An 18,613-nucleotide genomic window follows, 5' to 3' on the forward strand; every position below is an offset into this window, starting at 1 on the left:
GTTTCTAACATCGGTGAATAAATAAGTGAATGTGAAAATGTTTGCTTTACTTTTAGCGATCCGGTGGCTTCAGTTCCTGTCTTTTAGTTTGTTTCTTTAAGAAATAAATTAATGGTCATCTTTCAACGTTTAATAAAATAATTTGTGCCGTTCACCTTGTGTGACAACATTTCAACCTCTCAAAAGGGAATAATTAAATTAAACTCTTTATTTATGTTGTGGAAACAAGATTATAAAATTAATTGTTCACAATTTTTTATTTGTGGAGTTTAGAGTCGACAGAAAAGGTAGACGCTGCTAATACTTAAGATCCGCTCTAAAAACGCTTATATTCACATTCAATGTGAATTAAAAGGTTTTTGCACTACTGCAGCATAATCGATTAATGATTAACTGGAGCATACAAACTCAGAAAAAGGCTAATCAGTGAAAAAATACCATTGTTTGGACTGTACAAAGTTTCGACTTTACATCCAGAAAGTGCATTCTTGTTGGTTGTGCAGGAGGCACCACTTCTGCTTTTCAAAGATGTATGGTTGTATAATTGCGCCTCTGTTTGCAGCTATTTTCACGTTCGAGTGTAAATGTTGAGTTGAGTAGCAGCTTGTTTGGATTTAAACTGACAAGGCGCCATAAAACAAAACTAAAATCTCATTATCTAAGAATGCAAAAAAATGTGATCTTTTGTTTCCCCCATCTTAAGATGTTAAAGGAAGCCTAAAAGGTCAGCTTTAAAGAAAAAAACGACAGATGTTAATCAGGCTTTTCCTCTGTTAAACTTTTAAAGCATGCGCCTCGAACGGAGAGCTGCAGGTTTAATTGTTTCAAACTGAGGTGAGAAGAAGTTCCTGACAAACTCTTTGCTTCCTGATGTTCAGCTGTCAGAAAGAGGCGCCGAGCCGTCAGTCACAGAGAAACATCCACAAACTCACCGACTCTGATCGACAACATGGAAAACTATCAGCCTGAGGCTTCATTACCACAAACCTGCAGAGGATGAGACGGAAATTAAAGGCCGGTGGCTACAGGATAAATTAAAACAAGCTCAATAATGTCCATTCATTTATTGTTTTTATCTTTTTTACCAGAAACTGGACAGTAAAAGTCTTAAATCTGGTGTTTTAGTCTCAACTAGATGTTTTTTTCTTTTGAAGGACAGTTTCATTGACTTCATAATTTATTTTATTTGTTGTTTCTGTTGTTTTATTTTTGATATTTAAAATGTCTTCCAGTCTTGGTGTTATATGTTAGGATTTAAATGTATTGATTTTTGAGAATGTTACTGTTGATAATGGTCTCAAAACAACAATATTATTGTTTATTGCAGTAACTTCTGGGACATTTTATCGTCTTACTGTGAGAAGCTCAGGCTGAAGTCAGTCAGATGGATGAAACTGAGCAGATTTTCAGAATATTTTGTAATATTTTTACTCTCACCAGGACAGACATGTTGGTTTAAATCCGAGCGCTCGCTTTGTTTTCCAGCTCTCTCAATGTTTCAAAATGTTGCTGGATCTTATCAGCCTGTCTGAGCCGCTGTCATTACCAGCAGCTGAAAATGAACCGTGAATGTTTTCCCGAAGGCTCCCACTTGACAAAGCTCTCAATTGGCTTTAACAAGCTGTGCTGGCTGACCTAATACGAGCAGACAAAAGGCCAGGGGACAAAAAGAAAAAGTCCAAACTGAGTCTGTGCCCGTGTGTTTCTGCCCTGCAGTGCAGTATGTACTAAATTAAAGTTTGTAATTCTCTGTAGTGGCGTTCTGTCGCAGTATCTCGGTCTGCCAGGCCTGTCTGTAATTTCGTGTCTTTGTTTTGGGTTTGTGTGCGTCGCTGCAGACTGCTCGGTGTGCTCTGCTGCTGCTTGGACTCCTTCCTGCTGCTGGAGAGCCAGTACAACATCTGCTGCTCGCTGCTGCAGAGTCAGAGGGAAAACGTCGCTGACCAAGACGCCACAGACGGGTACGAAGCCAGAAACGCAGTTAGACGAAAACTCGGTGCACACAGAGCCGGGTCGGTTCATGTCGGTCGTTTAAATTCTGATTTATTTGCAAATGAGGCTTGAAAATCAAATCTAATTTTTTTTTCAAACACCTCAAGAAGTAGGCTCACTATAAGAGTTTTATTACAATAATACAATCATAATATTAGCAGAATAAAGATGCAGTTTTACCTGAAAAACATCTTTGAAGGGGCAGTATTATGTATTTTTCAGGCACACAGAATCATTTTGTAGCACAACTATCACATATGACTTAACAGAAATTAGACTTAACGCCTTGAAATTGGGCCTCTGTCTCTTTAAGAAACTTCTGCTCTTTCTGAAACTCCACCTTCAGCAAGTCATCACAACCTGTATTAACCTTTATCAATGTTTTCACTGAGCAGTAGCTCCTATAATCTCAGCTGATCTGCAGTTTCACCACGTGTTTGCTAATTGCTGCTGGCTAGTCTGAAGGAGCCAAGCTGAGTTTGCTGCTATATTTTGTAATGTTTGTGGTGTGGACCCAGGAATAACAGTCTCTAATATGGTACATAAACAAGTAAAAATATATTTAGAGGCTTTTCAGACCAAAAATATTGATAAAAATTCAAAATCTATTTTATTACAATCTTTTTTTCCTTTCTTTATGCACAAATCGATTTAAATTATGTAATTAAACACCAAAGTTAATAAAATATTAGTGCTACCCTTTAAAACAATGATTATACAAGATTTAATTTCTAAAAGTTTGACTCCAAAGTTTTCTTGCTTCAACTACTCGTTGAAATCTGGACTCACATTTGTTGCATTGAAAACATCAAACTGACTTTCGTCTTTTCTAAAAGCCAACAATCAGAAATTTCAGTAAATTAGGCCCATTTTTATTCTCTTTGTGCATCATCTTGATTTGACAGAAAACTTTCACATCCAATAAAAAAATGCATGCTTCAGATGTCAGAATAATAAATAAAATGGAAGGAAGGATAAATAAAAGACCATTTCCCAGAGTGCTTCTCTGCGTTCTTCTAATGGAGACGCTGCTTTTGCTGCTGGTTACAAATGGAGACGGCCCTGAAGAGCCGCTCACATGTCAGGTTTGAAAACTCGCTCAGCTTCACAGAATGACGGCCCGCTCATTTCCTCCTCTTTTTTATTTATTTTGAACTTTTTCTGTAATGGCTGGCATCAGCTTTTCTGTTTATTCTGTTTGTGTTTTCAGCTCAGTGTCATCCTGACTTTGTGTTTTGGTGTTTAACCTTTGAGTTAACCCATTTCCCTCCACATCCGCTTGTTTTGTCTCTGACCTTTTTAACATCGATGACACCAGAACTCACATCTAAGGCATATTTTTACCAATAAAGCATAAGCATGCAACATTTTGGAGCAATCTGGCCTTTGGAGAGAGAACTGTAAAACAAAATAGTCTTTTTGATTAGTTTCTGGAGTCCAAATTGCTCCAGCTATAAGAACTATCCACACAGAATGATGTTTTTCAGTCCTTATAATTGGAAATGTTCTGACTTCAGCTGAGATTTAAACAGCCTACCCTTTTGTTTTCAAACTGATATTATTGCAGAAATTTCGTGGCTTCAGAAAGGCTTTTGTATCACACATTGCCAATAAAATGGAGGACAGGAATGAGTGGAAAGTTTTCATCGTGTTGATTTTGTCATCTATAAATACTGCTATGTTTTTTAAGGGGATCTTTTATCAAAGATTCACATTTTCCATAGTTTGTTCTTCCATTTGGGTCTCAGCTGCTTCTAAAAACAGACCAAGTGCTTAAAAAAACACCCAGATGTTTTTTGGCAGTAAGTTAATGATCCGTTTCAAAAACCTTCCGAATGTAACAACACAAATCAGCAGGCAATGCCCCTCGCCTAGCAACCCCAGCAAAGCCCCAGGGCGTTACCTAGCAACCACAGTGGAACTCCCCTTGTTACCTAGCAACCTAAGCTGAGCTCCAGCACATTTGGTCAGCTGGTTTTACCGCTGTACAATGGCTGCTGGAAAAAACAAGTGCTTTATTGTTGACTTAATGTTCAGAAACCACTTTCTGCATTCTTGTTGCTTGTGCAGGAGGCGGTACTTCTGCTTTTCAAAGATGTACGGTTGAATAATTGCATGTCTGTTTGCAGCCATTTTCATGTCTGAACGTAAACATTGAGCTGCGGGGCCAGCAACAGCTTATTTAAGTAGTTATCTGTAGACATTTTGTTGTTGAGTGAGTGTTGTTATTCTGAAACATTAAATTTGTTTGCTTCTCTCTCTCTGCCTCTCAGGGCGATCATCATCGACAGCCTGTCAGTGGAGAGGAATCACATCTTGGTTCGTGTTCATGTGGTCGGAGGTCCGTCTGAGAGGCGGCTTCCCTCTCGAGCCCTGGACGAGGTCAGCTTCCTGCATTTGGCCTGATTTCCAACGTTTGATTTTACTGTTATGGCTGATGAGCATTAATATATGAAAATATCTTGGTAAACTAACTCGGGAGCAACTTTTCAGAAAGATATAGGAGCTTGCTTTAATATTGGAAAAAATACCAGTTTCCACTAACAGATTTTTTACTTATAACAAAACATTTTTCCTGTTTTATAAATGAAATGATCTTCCAGGTTTTCAACAATATTAGGAAATTATGCACTGGAAAGTTCCTGGTCAGTTTTGTCATATCTACTGAGAGATTTGTACTAGAAACTGGGCCAAAATACTTGGTAATATTTTCTGTTTTTGCACCGTTTTCCTCTGCGAAGTCTGCATTCAAGGTTTAATAGAGCAACGATTATTGATTATTTTAGCTATCGATTATTCTGTCAATTATTCTGATGCTTTTGGCCCTGATGTTTTTAAAAACACTGAGAGAAGTTTCTGAAGGCTGTTGGTACATAAACTGTGAAAGCTTTCCGGTGAACAGGAGACCTTTTCCTTCCTCTTAATCCTTCCTTTCATTAATAATGATCAACAAAAGTGTTTCGTTTTTGATTCTCACATTGGAAGCATTATTAACCTTTCTCCGTGTTTCTGTCCTGCCCTTGTGCTGCTGCTGCTGCGAATGAAAAGAGCGAACTGATAACCAGGCGGCGCCGTCGTCCTTTGAAGCACGCAGCCTTATTTATTCAGCATGCTCCGGGATTGATATCAATTATTTAGGTGTTGTTTATGCTGAGCCCAAACAGGAACTCATTTATGCTGAGGTCAAGGAAATTATATATATATATATAAATTATTTCCAAAGGAGAGAGTGGAAATTAGTTTAGAGACTGTTAAGTTTGTCTGCTTAAAACCAAATGAGAAAAATCCATCCATGATGCACAAGAAGACAAAAACTATACATGTGTTCATGTATGTGCAACTAATGATTAATTGAGGAATCAATTAGTCCCAACGATTAATTGATTAATCGTTGATTCTTCTGCAGATTATTTAACAAGTTGAGCATTTTTTTACAGAATATTAGAAATAAATTAAAAGATGCAAATGGGCAAACAATTCAATTACTTTTAGTTAATACAAAAATAAAAACATGATTGCCTGAAATGCAACAACGCTTGATTATTTGTGGCAAAGGATTCAACGCTAGCTAAGAAATACTGCCCGCTAATCTGTTTATTTGTTGGATTGATTATTGGACAAAGTGCTTAATATATATTTTTGTATGAAATTTGAATCAGCTGGAGCTAAAAAAGTCACTTGAGTTTTGGGTAGAGAAGATTTCCAAACAAATAAGCTTTTTAAATGCAAAATTTTTATTTTTTTTTTGTGTAGTTTTGAAATTATTACTTTTCGACTGTTTTGTTCTTTCAGCAAATTATCTTTTTATCGAGCCTGTGTACTCCAGCTAACGGTTAATCAATTACTAAATTAGTAATCGATTAATCACAATTAATTTGACTAATCATTTCAGCCTTTATTGTTGACAAAATGTACCAGTGGAATCAGAACATTTTTATCAATATTCAAGAATTATTGACATAAAACAAGCAACTATTTCTTGATGAAAAGTTTTTTCTAAGTTAGTTTTGTCTTCTTTCAAGAGTAAAAAATGGAAAACTAGACAGAAATACTGAATTTTGTGTTTTTTGCAGCATGTTGAACCACAAGTGAAACAAAATGTCTGATTTTCATTGGATAATTTTCAGCAAATTTATATTTAAGATATTTATTGTCCCTTTCAAGTTATTCCAGTGACAATTATGGGCTTTTATTAACAGAGGAATGCCAATAATTTTGTCCACATCTGCATAGACACAAACAGAAGCTTGAAACACGAGTTGCTTCAGACACAAAGCCTCACCAAGTCTCCAGTTCAGATCATTACTAGTCCTAAAGCAACAGCGGCTTCCTGAAAAACAAACTTTCTCAAACGATTTCGTCATCTGACAGGAAAACGAATGAACTGACTTTCTGAACCTCGTTAACATCAGGAGCATATTGTGTTGGTAAGTCACCCACTGAGCTCCGTCAAAAACAAAACATAACTTCTGCAATGAATGAGAAATGATGAAAAGTATTAAAAAATCTACATTTTTTCTCATTTACCAGATGTCAGCACTAACGAAAAGCCTCAGCAAGAAAGAAATTTAAAACCTGGGAAGCTATTGTCTGATATTAAACAGGCTTTGACCAGAAAAGGTTTTTTTAATCAGAATAAAGAAAGACCTTATGTCCTGGTGGTCAGAAGGTGAAATATTTAAACCATTTTAATATATTTGTGACATTAGAAATGTGTATTTTTCTCTTCCTTTGGTGCAGGGAGAACTTCCTTACTCCTGGCCGATGTTTCTAAGCTATCCTCCTCCGTCCTGCTATGTTCCAGCCTTACAGGTCAAAAACGACGCGCAAGGTAAGAGAAACGTCATCAGTTTCTGCAATTAAAAGTTTTTAAATGACTTTAAGGGTTTTACTTCTGTTTTTCCTGGATTTAATCATATTTTTTTGCATACTTTTACCTGTGTGCAGAATGTGAGATCAGTGCGTTTCTGGCTTCATCCAAAGAACCAAGAGGTGAGGAGAGTTGGTTGGAGATCTGCAGAAGACATTTCTGCAAAGCCATGAAATCAAAGCCCAACACTTTAACTGGGAAAGGTGAGTTACTGGGTCGATTCAGTAGTTTCTAACATGGCGTTTAGTTTTAGGGGAAATAATTAAGCTTGTTTTTGTCTAGTTTCTAGTACAAATAAATTAATTCACTCCACCCTTGTTTTATTGGAGCTTGTTTTAGGTAAATAATTCCTTAATATTCATGAATTAGTGGAATTAGTACTTTTTCATCAGTATGAAGGGATTATTGGCTTAAAACAAGCTCTTATTTCTTATACATCCATTTGAGTTTCTACTGCTTATAAAAACAGCCCAACTACTGAAAAAGGGACATCCAGGTGTTTTTTGTCTCTAGAAAACATTTCAAAATCCTCCTGATTAAGTCACACTGCCCCGTTGGTGAACAACCCAAGCTGAGCTACAGCTGTACAATGGCTGCTGGAAAAGACAAGTGTTTTGTTGTTGACTTACCGTCCAGAAACAACTTGCTACATCCTTGTTGGTTGTGTAGCGACTATTATTGTTACAGGTTAGTTTTCTAAACTACAGAAAGGTAATCGTTGGGATGCATAAATATGGAAATTCAAGCCGATGTTGATGTCCGATAGTGACACTGCTGTTATGGTAGGATTTACCAATACATTATTTTATACATTTATTATTCGATTACTCAATTAATCGTCAGAATAATCGATAGAATGCTCACTTACTAAAATATTTGTTTACAACAACCTTAAAGTTAATGTTTTATGAGCCATTTCAAAAGTCTCCTGATTCTTAAGTCACATTCCAAAGGCTGCACTGTTACCTAGCAACCCAAGCTGAGCTCCAGCACATTTGGTCAGCTGGTTTTACCGCTGTATGTGCTGTACGAAGAGGTTTCTTGTTAACTTGCCATCCAGGAACCACTTGCTGCATTATTGTTAGTTGTGCAGGAGGTTCTACTAATGCTTTTCAAAGATGTACGGTTGTATAATTCTGTTTAGCCATTTTCACGTGAGAGTGTAAACGTTGAGTTGTGGATGTGACCAGCAGCAGCTTATTTGAATTTAAGTGATAACCGGTTCATTCTCTAAAGATTAAAATGTAATAAATATATTCTGCCTGCAGATCTTTGCTGGCCTGTTTAAGGAAGCACAATAGGTCACTAAGTTAAATAAATCCTTATTTTTTATCATTATGCCTGTTATACGTGACCTGCTGATGGTTTTTATTTTAAAGCGTTTGTGGCTTTCTCTCTCTCTCTCTCTGTCTTCTCAAACGTTACAGAAATCAGAAGCGCCGCGTTCGTCTTTAATAACTCATCATCGCTGTCATTGACTGACGCTTTTTAAATTGCACCTACGCTTACTTTCCTCATATAGGAGTAAATAGCTGTGATTGACGAAAGACAAAAATACATTCAGATGAAGCATCAGGAGAACCTGATTACTCCCTTTCATCAGAACACGGTGGAAATTGCCTACGAAATCATCCACTGTGGGGCTCATTTGAGGCTTTTCAGAGGAAAAAAATAAATTATGATGATGATTTATTATCTTTTAAGCTTCCTTCAGCTGCAGAGAGGAGGTTTTGTCTGACTTGTCAATAACCACACAAAACCTGACACTGTCTTTTCAAGAAACGCCCAAGAAAGGGAAATTGTTACATTTAGCGTTTCAGCGAAATACCTTAAAGAATATACTTTTAAAATATAATTTCTTCCTGTTTTTTTTTCTTTTGGGAGACAAAAATGACTCACTCACTATAGCATCTTTCATCAAAACTGCTTTATCCATTTCATGCTCAGCAGCTCTCTCTCTTGTCAGCTTATTGATTTCTTAATTGGTCTCCTGCAGCAGCGTTTCAATAAGAAGCGTTCAGTCGTGCCTGGATTCGCTGACTGCTCTCTGCTCGCGGTTACGATCGTCAGCCGCCGTCTCCTCAGCTGACAGCTGGGAAATGATCATAATTACACTCTTCTGTGTTTACAAAATATCCTGCAATTCACTCAATATGTTTATTTAGCAGCGCAGGAATAAAGGTCCACCTGCTACCAGGTGGAAGATTAAAACTATTTTATGCTTCATGGTGACTGATCAATCAATAACTTGATTATTAATAATGTTGCAAAACTAAAAAAAAACAAAATTAGTTTTTTAAACATTTTTGAAGCAAACATTTTGTGCTTTTTCATTTTATCTGCTCAATAATAAACAAAAAAATCTGAGAATTTTATTGGAATTAAATAAATTGTATTGTAGACCCACAGTTTCTAAATATTTTAGATTGATTGTTTTCTTGGGTATTGTAAAAACAAAAAGTATTATACGTTTTATTTTTTAAATTGCAAGACAAAAACATAAATTTTTCATGATTAAAGGAATAAATCTGCAATAAAAACATAATTCTCTAATATTCTAATATCTGAAAATAAAAGAAATTGAACAACTGAGATCTCACATCTTATATATATGATGCAACATTTGTAATAATTTAAGAAACTTGTTTTTATTAGAAATTTAAAACTTTTTAATGTCTTTATTTTTGATAAATTTAATTTTTGGCATCATGGAATATCTAATTTTTTTTTTCTCTTGTAACTGTTTGAGATCAATCCAGAAATTTCTGAGGGTTTTTCTTTTTCTTTGGCCACAGAAGAGGAAACTTTCACCAATAGTTATTTTGTCTTTTTTATACAAAGGTCCTAATATTGCGTAGTTGGTTGTATTTAATAAAAACCTTAAAATTGTTTTATCGTAGAAGCATACATGACTTGAAGATTGTAATATTATAAATATAAAACAATGACACAAAGGTTAAATTTCTTTTTACCACTTTTCAAAATAGGAAATAAAAGAAAGCATGCTATGCAAGCAAGGCAGATGCACTGCAAAAACACAAAATCTTACCAGATGTTTTCCTCTAGTTTCTATTGGAAATACCTTGCTACACTTGGGATGAGACAAAAAAGGAACTTTTCAGCAAGAAATAAGAGCATGTTTTAAGTAAATAGTTGCTTAAAACTATTAATCTTACCAAAATACTTAAGAGTTTGTTTTTGCAGTGTGTGTTGATATTTATGAGGAGCTGTCTGTGAAAACGCGCCCCCATGTAGTCGGGGTAATAATTGTATAAATGCATTTCTTGGCACCAGCTTGGCTGTTTTCTGACCTCTTATGAGAGGCTTGTTGTACTTTCTTGCTTTGGCCATCAGTTTGTCTCCCATCTCATTTTGCTTGTTAGATCCTCAGTAACTGCGGGCGGCTCTGCCACGCAGCTCTGGGATCTGTGGCTGTGGGGTCGTCGGGTTTACTCGGGGACGGTCGGGGCAGCGGAGCCGTAAATTGGTGTGAGTGGAGGGTCAGGCTTACGGCTCGCAAAGCCGACCGAGATCGTTGCAGATGAGCCCTAATTTCCAGATTCATTTATAAGCTGAACATTCACAAAATGCTTTGTTTGTCCAAAAGCCAATATCTTAGTCAGAGAAGAGCTGCAGCTAAGGATCATTTTAGTTATTGATTATTCTGATGATTAATTGAATGATCGGCTGAAAAATGTACATTCTGGGATAGAACCAGTGATTATTTTAGTAAGAGATTATTCCTTCAGTTATTCTGATGATTGATTATTTGGATAAAAACATTTATACAATAATACTTTTAGTAATCGATCATTCTGACATCAATAAGCGGGAGAACTTAACGATTACTAAATTAGTTGACTGTTCATCACGATTAATCCGATTAATCGTTTCAGTCCTCATTCAAAGCTGATTTCAGTCTCTGTCTTACTCAGGAGTCGTCTTATAGGAATGTAAAACATGGTTATTCTAGATACATTTTAGCCTGAAAAATGCTAATCTGTCTCTGCTTGAATTATTATTTATGAATCTGATTTTTCTCTACAGTGCTGGCTGACCTTCTGGAGAAAGTTGTGGTCCATTTATCCAGCTCTGGCTCCGGAAGCTTCTTCTCTCCGGTTCAGTACAAAGGTCAGAGAGGAACCAACTCGTTTTCTTTTGCTTGTTGTCAAATGAAAACCACTGAAGGCCTTTTGGTGCCATTTGTTACGTAACCAGTAAAGTAAAAGCTTTTGCGTAATTTGTCCCGCGATCTTAAAGATTGAAAAACTTGAAAATATACACAATCTAACACCAAACTATGCAGAAGATGCATGTTATTTATGTTTGTTAGTATTATGCAGTGTTTGTAATATTTTTTAGAATGGGAACATTCAAAGATCTGAGCTGTAATAAAATGTAGCCTTGCAAAACTTTCAGCATGTTACAAACCTCCATCTACACACCATTATGGGATGACAAAGTAGTGAATCACTGTGGAGTGGATGGAAAATGGTAAATAGTTTTTAAGTATTTTTTTTACACATTCAAGTCTGAAAAATGCGGCTCACATGGCTGAACGATTAATCGAATTAATCGTGATTAATCGATCATTGAAATAATTGACACTGTTGCAGTAACCAGTTCAACTAAAGGTAAATGCATGTATGACTTTATGTAGATCATGTTGGGACGTTATTTAAGTCTGGAGATGTTCTTCAGGTGATGGAAGGCCGACTTGATAACTGTCTTTATGTGGCTCTGAAGGTTCAGGTCAAAGTTCATCACTACATCCAGATTCCAGACTTGATCTCCAGTTTCAAGCTGCGATAACTGAAGCTCTTTGCTGCCTCTATTGATTCTTGTTCCTTTTTTTATGTCTGAAAACAGTTTTGTTATATTCGCTGGGCAAAGTTGTGGCATCTCCACACACTTATTTGTTCTGCTCAGACGTTTCTGAATGGATTCATCATCACCTGGTGACATGTAGAGCTGCATATCATCTGCAGAACGAGATAATAACTTACCTGGTTATTCGTTATAATCTGAGATCATATAGATATGAAATAAGAGGGGCCCAAGATGCATCCTTGAGGAACCCCACGTGTGTTTGTAATGAGGCAAAAGCTGGAAATATGAGAGAAGTACAAATACTTTTTTTATGGTCAACTTGACATCAGGAGTTTTTCCTCTGCTGTAAAAAAAAAACCTCCCCGCAGTATCAGTGAAATAACCTAAAAGCCAGGAACTGATATGTTTTTCAGTGTCGTCTGAATGATGTGAGCTGTTCCTGCGGATTCACAGACATGGAGGGAAAAAATCCTTCACTCTTTGAGAGCGTTTTCCTTCCGCAGGTCAAAATATGTTCGGTTTCACAAGTCTAACAAGCGAACTGTGTCAGCAGGTTGGCGTGTTTGGTAGCCAGAGGGCTAAACAAGCTCCTCCGACTGAGGCTACACAGAAAGACACGAGGCTAATTAGTCAATACACAGAAAATGTTGGAGGCTGTAATTTTTCCTGAAGGTAAAGCGCTAAATGCTCACGTATTCGTCCTAATTAAAGTGTATTTTACTACATGTAGTAAAAGTTTGCTGCAGTGTCCTGTCAGCTTCAGCTGGGAAACATTTGTCACTTTTCTGGAACAACATTATGTGTTAGAAATATTCAAAATAATATTAAACTAAAATAAACAGTAGTGTCAAGTTGGTAATTAAACTTTTCAAGCTTTTTGCAAAAGTGTTGGATATCATAAGATGGTTTTATTTACAAATTTCCATTTGATAATTACTGAGGTGTTTAGTAGCGCTGATTATTTTGTTCTTGTGTGCACATTTTCTCTTGTCCTGCTGATTGTTTTCCTGTTTTTAAAAACTTGTTCGAAATAAATTTAAAAAATGAAATGAAATAATTTTGCAAAACTGCACAAATCCCAAAGTCATATTTTCAACATATTATTCATTTATTTAAAAATGTCACAGTTTCAAGCTGAATATTTACCTTAAGTTATAGGATAAATGTTTACAGGTACAGTAATTATATTGTTTAATATTATTTCACTCATTTCAAATATGAAACTTGTTTATTTTCTAGACCCATTAAACACGGAGGGGAATATTTCAAGCTTTTATTTCTTGTAATTTTGATGGTTTTGGCTTAAAGAAAGTGAAAATCCAAGATTTTGTCTCAGAAAATACAATATTGCAAAAAAAAACTCATGGTGATGCATTTTAATGAGCTTATTAATTTAAAACACAAAAGTCATTGCTAAAGAAGCTGAATAGTCAGAGTTCTGTATCAAAATGCACATTCATAGAAAGTTAAGTGGAAGGAAAAAATGTTGTTTGAATGAATCAACAATGATGTAAATATATTCCTAATACGATTAAATATAATCAAACTGTATGAAAATAAAATAAATTTGAAGTTTTTATATTTTCTTTCTCATAACAGAAAGGGAATTTCATTATATAGATTAAAGAGGGAAATATTTAAGCCTGTATTTTTAATTTAGTTCACAGATAATAAAAATTCAGAATTCTGTGTGTCTGAAAATTAGCAGACTGTGAAAACGTAAAGGCATATGCCTGGAAAGTTAAGTGGAAGGAAAAAGTGTGGGAGAAAAAGAATTGAATTTTAGTGAATTAATGATGGTACAACTATTTAAATGGGTGTTATTCCTAATTAGACTAAATATAACCTATACAGCTAGCTTGTAATTACCACCTAACAGTTGTAAAAAAAGAAAAATGAACCACATTGTTGCCACGGTAACGATCTGAAAGTAATAGACCAGAGGGAATAACTGTTCAAAAAGCAACTTAAAAAAATCATGAACAAAATCTACAAATCTGAACCAATCCTGTATTTTAATTATTTAAAAAAATAAACTATTAATTCTTCGCTGCACTTCGAGTTTTCTTGGTCCGATTGCAGGGGGAAAATCCACACAGTTTCCTCCAGCTCGGTCGTCTTCAAATTAATTTTAAGGGAGTTTATTGTTGTGCATAATGCGTGAACACATTTTTCTCCAAGCCCTTAAATTCTGCAGGATTCATTATTTTCAATATTACTTTCTTAATTTATCTGAAGAGCACAGAGAAAGTCTGGGGACGTCCTGCAGGTTGCTGATATTACTCTGCAGAGAACAACTGGAAATGTTTGTCGCAACTAATATAAGAGATGAAATCCCTGCAACACCTTTTATGGTGGCGCCTTTAAACAAAAGTTTAATATCTGTTATTTGGGTTATTACAACGGTAAACTGGACTCTGGGGGCAACACGCTGAGCGGGGATGGAAACGACGAGAGGATTTATCTCCATTAGACCGTAATTGCCATCAGTGTGAGGTTCTCAGAGATGTTAATATGTGAGGAAGAAAAGAAAAAATTCTCCAAATTAATGCCAGATTTGATAGCGTGTGATTAATGCTCTGCTTCCTGATGGAAACGGCGTCGAATGGTCGCTTTGAGATGTAAATTCCAGCCAACATTTTATGTTTTTATTGCTGTTTTTCCTCTGAAAAATTGGATTTGAGGTTTGCGCTGCTGTTGTCGTCGTCTGGATGATTGTTTTCCATATTAATTGCTAAAATCTCCTCATCATCCGACTATAAACTGTCTGCAGATGATTCATTTGCACTGATATTATTACATTTCCCAAATGCCAGGATGTGGTTGTAACTTTTTTCCCCTTTTATTGTCTGATTATTGAAGTTGCCAGACCATTAAACCTGAATTTCCAAAATCTAATGTTTCAATGATTATACCTCTTAATAAGAACAGTTTTGTTTTTACATGCAGACTCTGCATGAGTCTTTAGTGCTTGTTGTGTTGCTCTGTTAGAAACTATTATACCTGGGAAAAAGTCATCTTGTGATAAAAACGATTCATGTGGAGGAGAAATTAGTAATTTAATCTTTTCTCCTCGGCTCTGAACACGGAAACGTCAAAGTGCCGCTGTGAAATTACCCGATGCTACGCTACGTCGCTAACATCACAGCTAAGGCCGTTCAAGGTGCTTCACATGATAAAAACTGGGAGTTTCTGGGAGTTTGTTCCAGATTTGTGGTGCATAGAAGCTGAATGCTGTTTCTCCATGTTTGGTTCTGGTTCTGGGGAACCAGCAGACCTGAGAGGTTCTGGAAGGTTGATACGACAGCAGATCTTTAAGCTGTTCAGTGATTTATAAACTAACAACGGTGTCTTAAAGTCCACTCTCTCAGTGTGGGGGCTTTAGAACTGGCGCTCTATCTGCCTGGTTTTAGTCAGAACCCGAGCAGTAGCGTTCTGGATCAGCTGCAGCTGGACGATTGATTTTTTATTTTTTTTGTGAGGACACTGTTGCAGTAATCAATGCAACTAAAGATAAACGCAAGAATAAGCATCTCTAATACTGAGACAGTCGTCCTTTAATCCTGGTTCTTCAGCTGACAGAAGGCCGACTTTGCAACCGTCTTTATGTGACTCTGAAGGTTCAGGTCTGATCTCTGTTTTCCAGCTGTAGCTGTGCACCGACTCTACATCTCTCCTCTTTAGGTACAGAAATAATAACTTCAGTTTTGTTTCTGTTCAGCTGGAGAAAGTTTTGTCACATCCACACATTTATCTGTCCAGTGATTGGCTGGTTCAGGGTCACCTGATGACATCATCATGTGGAGCTGGGCATCATCTGCATAGCCAACTCTGTCATTCATCACGGTCAAAATGCTCCCTGCTACGAGGAAAAGTTTTCTTCTGAATATTCCTGTTGTACTCGGTGTGGCTCTCATTTGTATTTTAATTGTTTTGTTGTTGCAGCAGTGGAGAAAAACGTGAAAAATGTTGCGTTATCGTCTGTGGAGCAGCTGGGAATCCAAACATGCTTCAGGTACGTTAAATAGGATGTTTAATTATTGTAAGGAAACTGTTGGATCTTACTGAGTATTGAGCAGGGCTGAAGCGATTAATCGGGACTAATAAATTAATCATATAATCATCAAAATGTCGCTGCATGGTTGACTTTTTCCTTCCACTCAACTTTCCTTGAGCACAATATAAATTTTTCATAGTATCCTAATTTTCTCAGACACTAATTTTCATAATCTGTAAACAATATTCAGCAGATTTACAATAAATATTTGTTGTTAAAAATACTTTACTGCATTTTTCTAAATATTTTGTTAAACAAATTTCATCCTCTTCCAGTTTTTGTCACATTTATAGTTGTTAAACTGTCGATTTGAATATCAGGGAGCAGTTTTTGTTTTTCTTGTAGCCAATTCCTGACACCTATCTCATATTATTGAATGTTTTTCCCATTTTGAAGATAAATTACTGTTGATTTAGTCACACCAGTTGGATTTTCAAATGATTTAACTGAAGGAAACAATTCAACAAAATGTGTTTATTTTTCAGAATGTAGCAGGATTTATTGTGCTCTAAATGTATCACCATTAATTAAACTGTGGAGTGGTTTTAAGGAGTCCTTCTGGGTGTTGCTCTGCCAGGTGACTGTTATACGATCTGGCATCAGGGATTATGGAGGCTGAAATGAAATGAAAGCTCTGAACACTGTTGAGACTTTGCAGAAATTCAGTTTGATCTTTAGTCTTTCTGAACAGTGGGGAAATAAAAATGTGATTCTGATGAAAAATATCAGAACTTCACCAGAGGATTTCACTAGCGGTGCGGATGTGATGTTTGTGTTGCCAGGTATGGCTGCTACCTCCAGCTCCTACAGGAAGACGCAGAGAGCGACTTGGAGCTGCTGATGAAACACATGAAGAACTTCCTGTCGACACAGAGAGTGAAGACTTCATCGGCTCTTGGTATCCTTTAAAACTGCCTGTGTGCAAATTAACAATGTTCTAGGCTTTTCTGGAAAAAAAAAATGTCTGTTGCCAGTTTGTTTAACCGCTTCGTTGAACAGGTTAGCATGGATCTGTGGTCTAAACAAAACATGATTGTTTCTTTCTTTTTACACAAAATCATTCTTGGATAATGAGATTTGAGCCGTTTTAGGGCGTCTTGTCACTTTAAATCCAAATAAGCTGCTCCTGGCCATGCCCCCAACGCAACATTTACACTCACACAGGAAAATGGCTGCAAAGTACACAATCGTACATCTTTGAAAAGCAGAAGTGCAGCCTCCTGCATAACCAACAAGAATGCAAGAAAACACTTTGTGCAGCCCGTACAGTGGTAAAACCAGCTGACCGAATGTGCTGGAGCTCAGGTTGGGTTGCTAGGTAACGGGGCTTGCCTTCGCTGTGGTTGCTAGGTAACGGTGAAGCCTTTGGAAAGTGACTTAATAATCGGGAGATTTTTGAAACGGCTCATGAAACATGAACTTATTACAGAAAAAAACAGCTTTGTTGGGGTTTTTTAGCGGTTGGACTGTTTTTAAAACCAGCTGAGACCCAAAGCGATGTACGAAAACTAAATTAAAACCTGAATTTAGCATTTTAGATCCCCTTAAATAGTTTCTTCCTTTTATTTTTTAGCCATTCTGATGGTTTGAGACACTTTTGATTCCTGAAAAATTAGGCTCATGGTTGATTCAATAAATTCGGCCCACATCATCACACCTCCACCACTGTGCTGGAGGGCTGCTGAAATATCTCTACTCATCTGTTTAAAGAACATTAGTCCAAAAGTCTTCGGGTTCATTTAGATATATTTTTATGAACATCATCTGAGCTCCTTTATTCAAGAAGAAGAGTTTTTCACCTTCAACCCGTCCAAACAGACCGTCCCTGTTTAGTCTTTTCTTGCCATTATAGAATATGAACACCCTTGAACTAGACCGTCCATTAACCAGGCTAACCTTGAAATCTCCATATTAAAGAACGATTTCTCCATCAGAAACCAGAGTCTGATGTTCCTGTGGTGCTGATGGCGCCACCGACCCCCCTGTCGACAGAGATGAGGTCAGCCTCTGTCTGATCAACACTTTATCTTCCTCCATCTGTGTCTCCAGGAGCTCAGCCTCCTTTTTGTCCCACATGACACCCGGTAGCCGCAGCTCTCCTCTGGTCTCCTTTACAAAATGGACAAAAGAAAACAGAATCCTGACAAGCAGGCAGAGCTGGTAGGAACCAGAGTTTATATTAGTTTCATTTTTATTTTGTTGACGTTTTATTTGTCTAATTCAGTTAGTTTTTAGTGTGTTTGTTAGTTTTTATTATATTGTTTAGTTTTTTCATACTTTGGTTAATTTTTAGGTTAAAGTATTATTATGTTTACATTGATTAGGTAATAAATACTCAATATTAGATTCTGTAAACATTGAACAACTGACTGTCGTAATTTGCTGATAAACTGTTTTAGGGGAAAAATAAATTTCACATCAGTTCGGAAGACTATTAATTAGATTTATAGACACGAAAATAACTTTATAATTTCTGAATGTTTTAGTTTTATAAACCCAATATTGTTAAAGTTAGTTATAGTTTTCCCTGTTATTTTTATTTGTCCTGTTCAGGAAAATGTTCTCAATTTCAGTTTTTATTATTTTTAGTTGACTCCAATAACTTTGGTAGTAACTGGTTATATTTACTCAGTCACATTTATTTGAGTAACGTTTTAGAAAATAATTACTTTTAGGAGTATTTTTACTATAAGAAAATGTTTCTTTTGTAATTATGTTATTTACATGAAGAATTTTCAGCTTGATTTCCACATAACTTGATATTTTGGTCTGTTTGATGCAGTTTTTAAATATTTTTAAACATTAATTGATTGATCAATTACTTGGTACTTGAGTGACTCTTTTACTCTTATTTCTTGGACTTT

At 36.3% G+C, this 18,613-nt stretch overlaps 1 protein-coding gene across 2 annotated transcripts in view; it reads left to right on the forward strand.

The window, feature by feature from the left end:
* tbc1d32 (TBC1 domain family, member 32) overlaps nt 1–18,613 on the forward strand; it is a 64,395-nt gene that overhangs the window by 32,362 nt on the left and 13,420 nt on the right. The window contains exons 24-30 of one of the 2 annotated variants that reach the window (XM_088001971.1): nt 1,839–1,961; nt 4,266–4,374; nt 6,733–6,823; nt 6,940–7,065; nt 10,910–10,993; nt 15,638–15,707; nt 16,532–16,647. In XM_088001971.1, the coding sequence (XP_087858097.1) occupies nt 1,839–1,961; nt 4,266–4,374; nt 6,733–6,823; nt 6,940–7,065; nt 10,910–10,993; nt 15,638–15,707; nt 16,532–16,647 (719 nt within the window). The remainder of the gene's footprint in view (nt 1–1,838; nt 1,962–4,265; nt 4,375–6,732; nt 6,824–6,939; nt 7,066–10,909; nt 10,994–15,637; nt 15,708–16,531; nt 16,648–18,613) is intronic. The other variant, XM_088001972.1, reaches the window with a different exon arrangement.

Source organism: Poecilia mexicana, unplaced genomic scaffold (genome assembly GCF_051168715.1).
Source record: "Poecilia mexicana isolate PSO_F unplaced genomic scaffold, ASM5116871v1 scaffold_21, whole genome shotgun sequence".
Classification (NCBI taxonomy): Eukaryota; Metazoa; Chordata; class Actinopteri; order Cyprinodontiformes; family Poeciliidae; genus Poecilia; species Poecilia mexicana.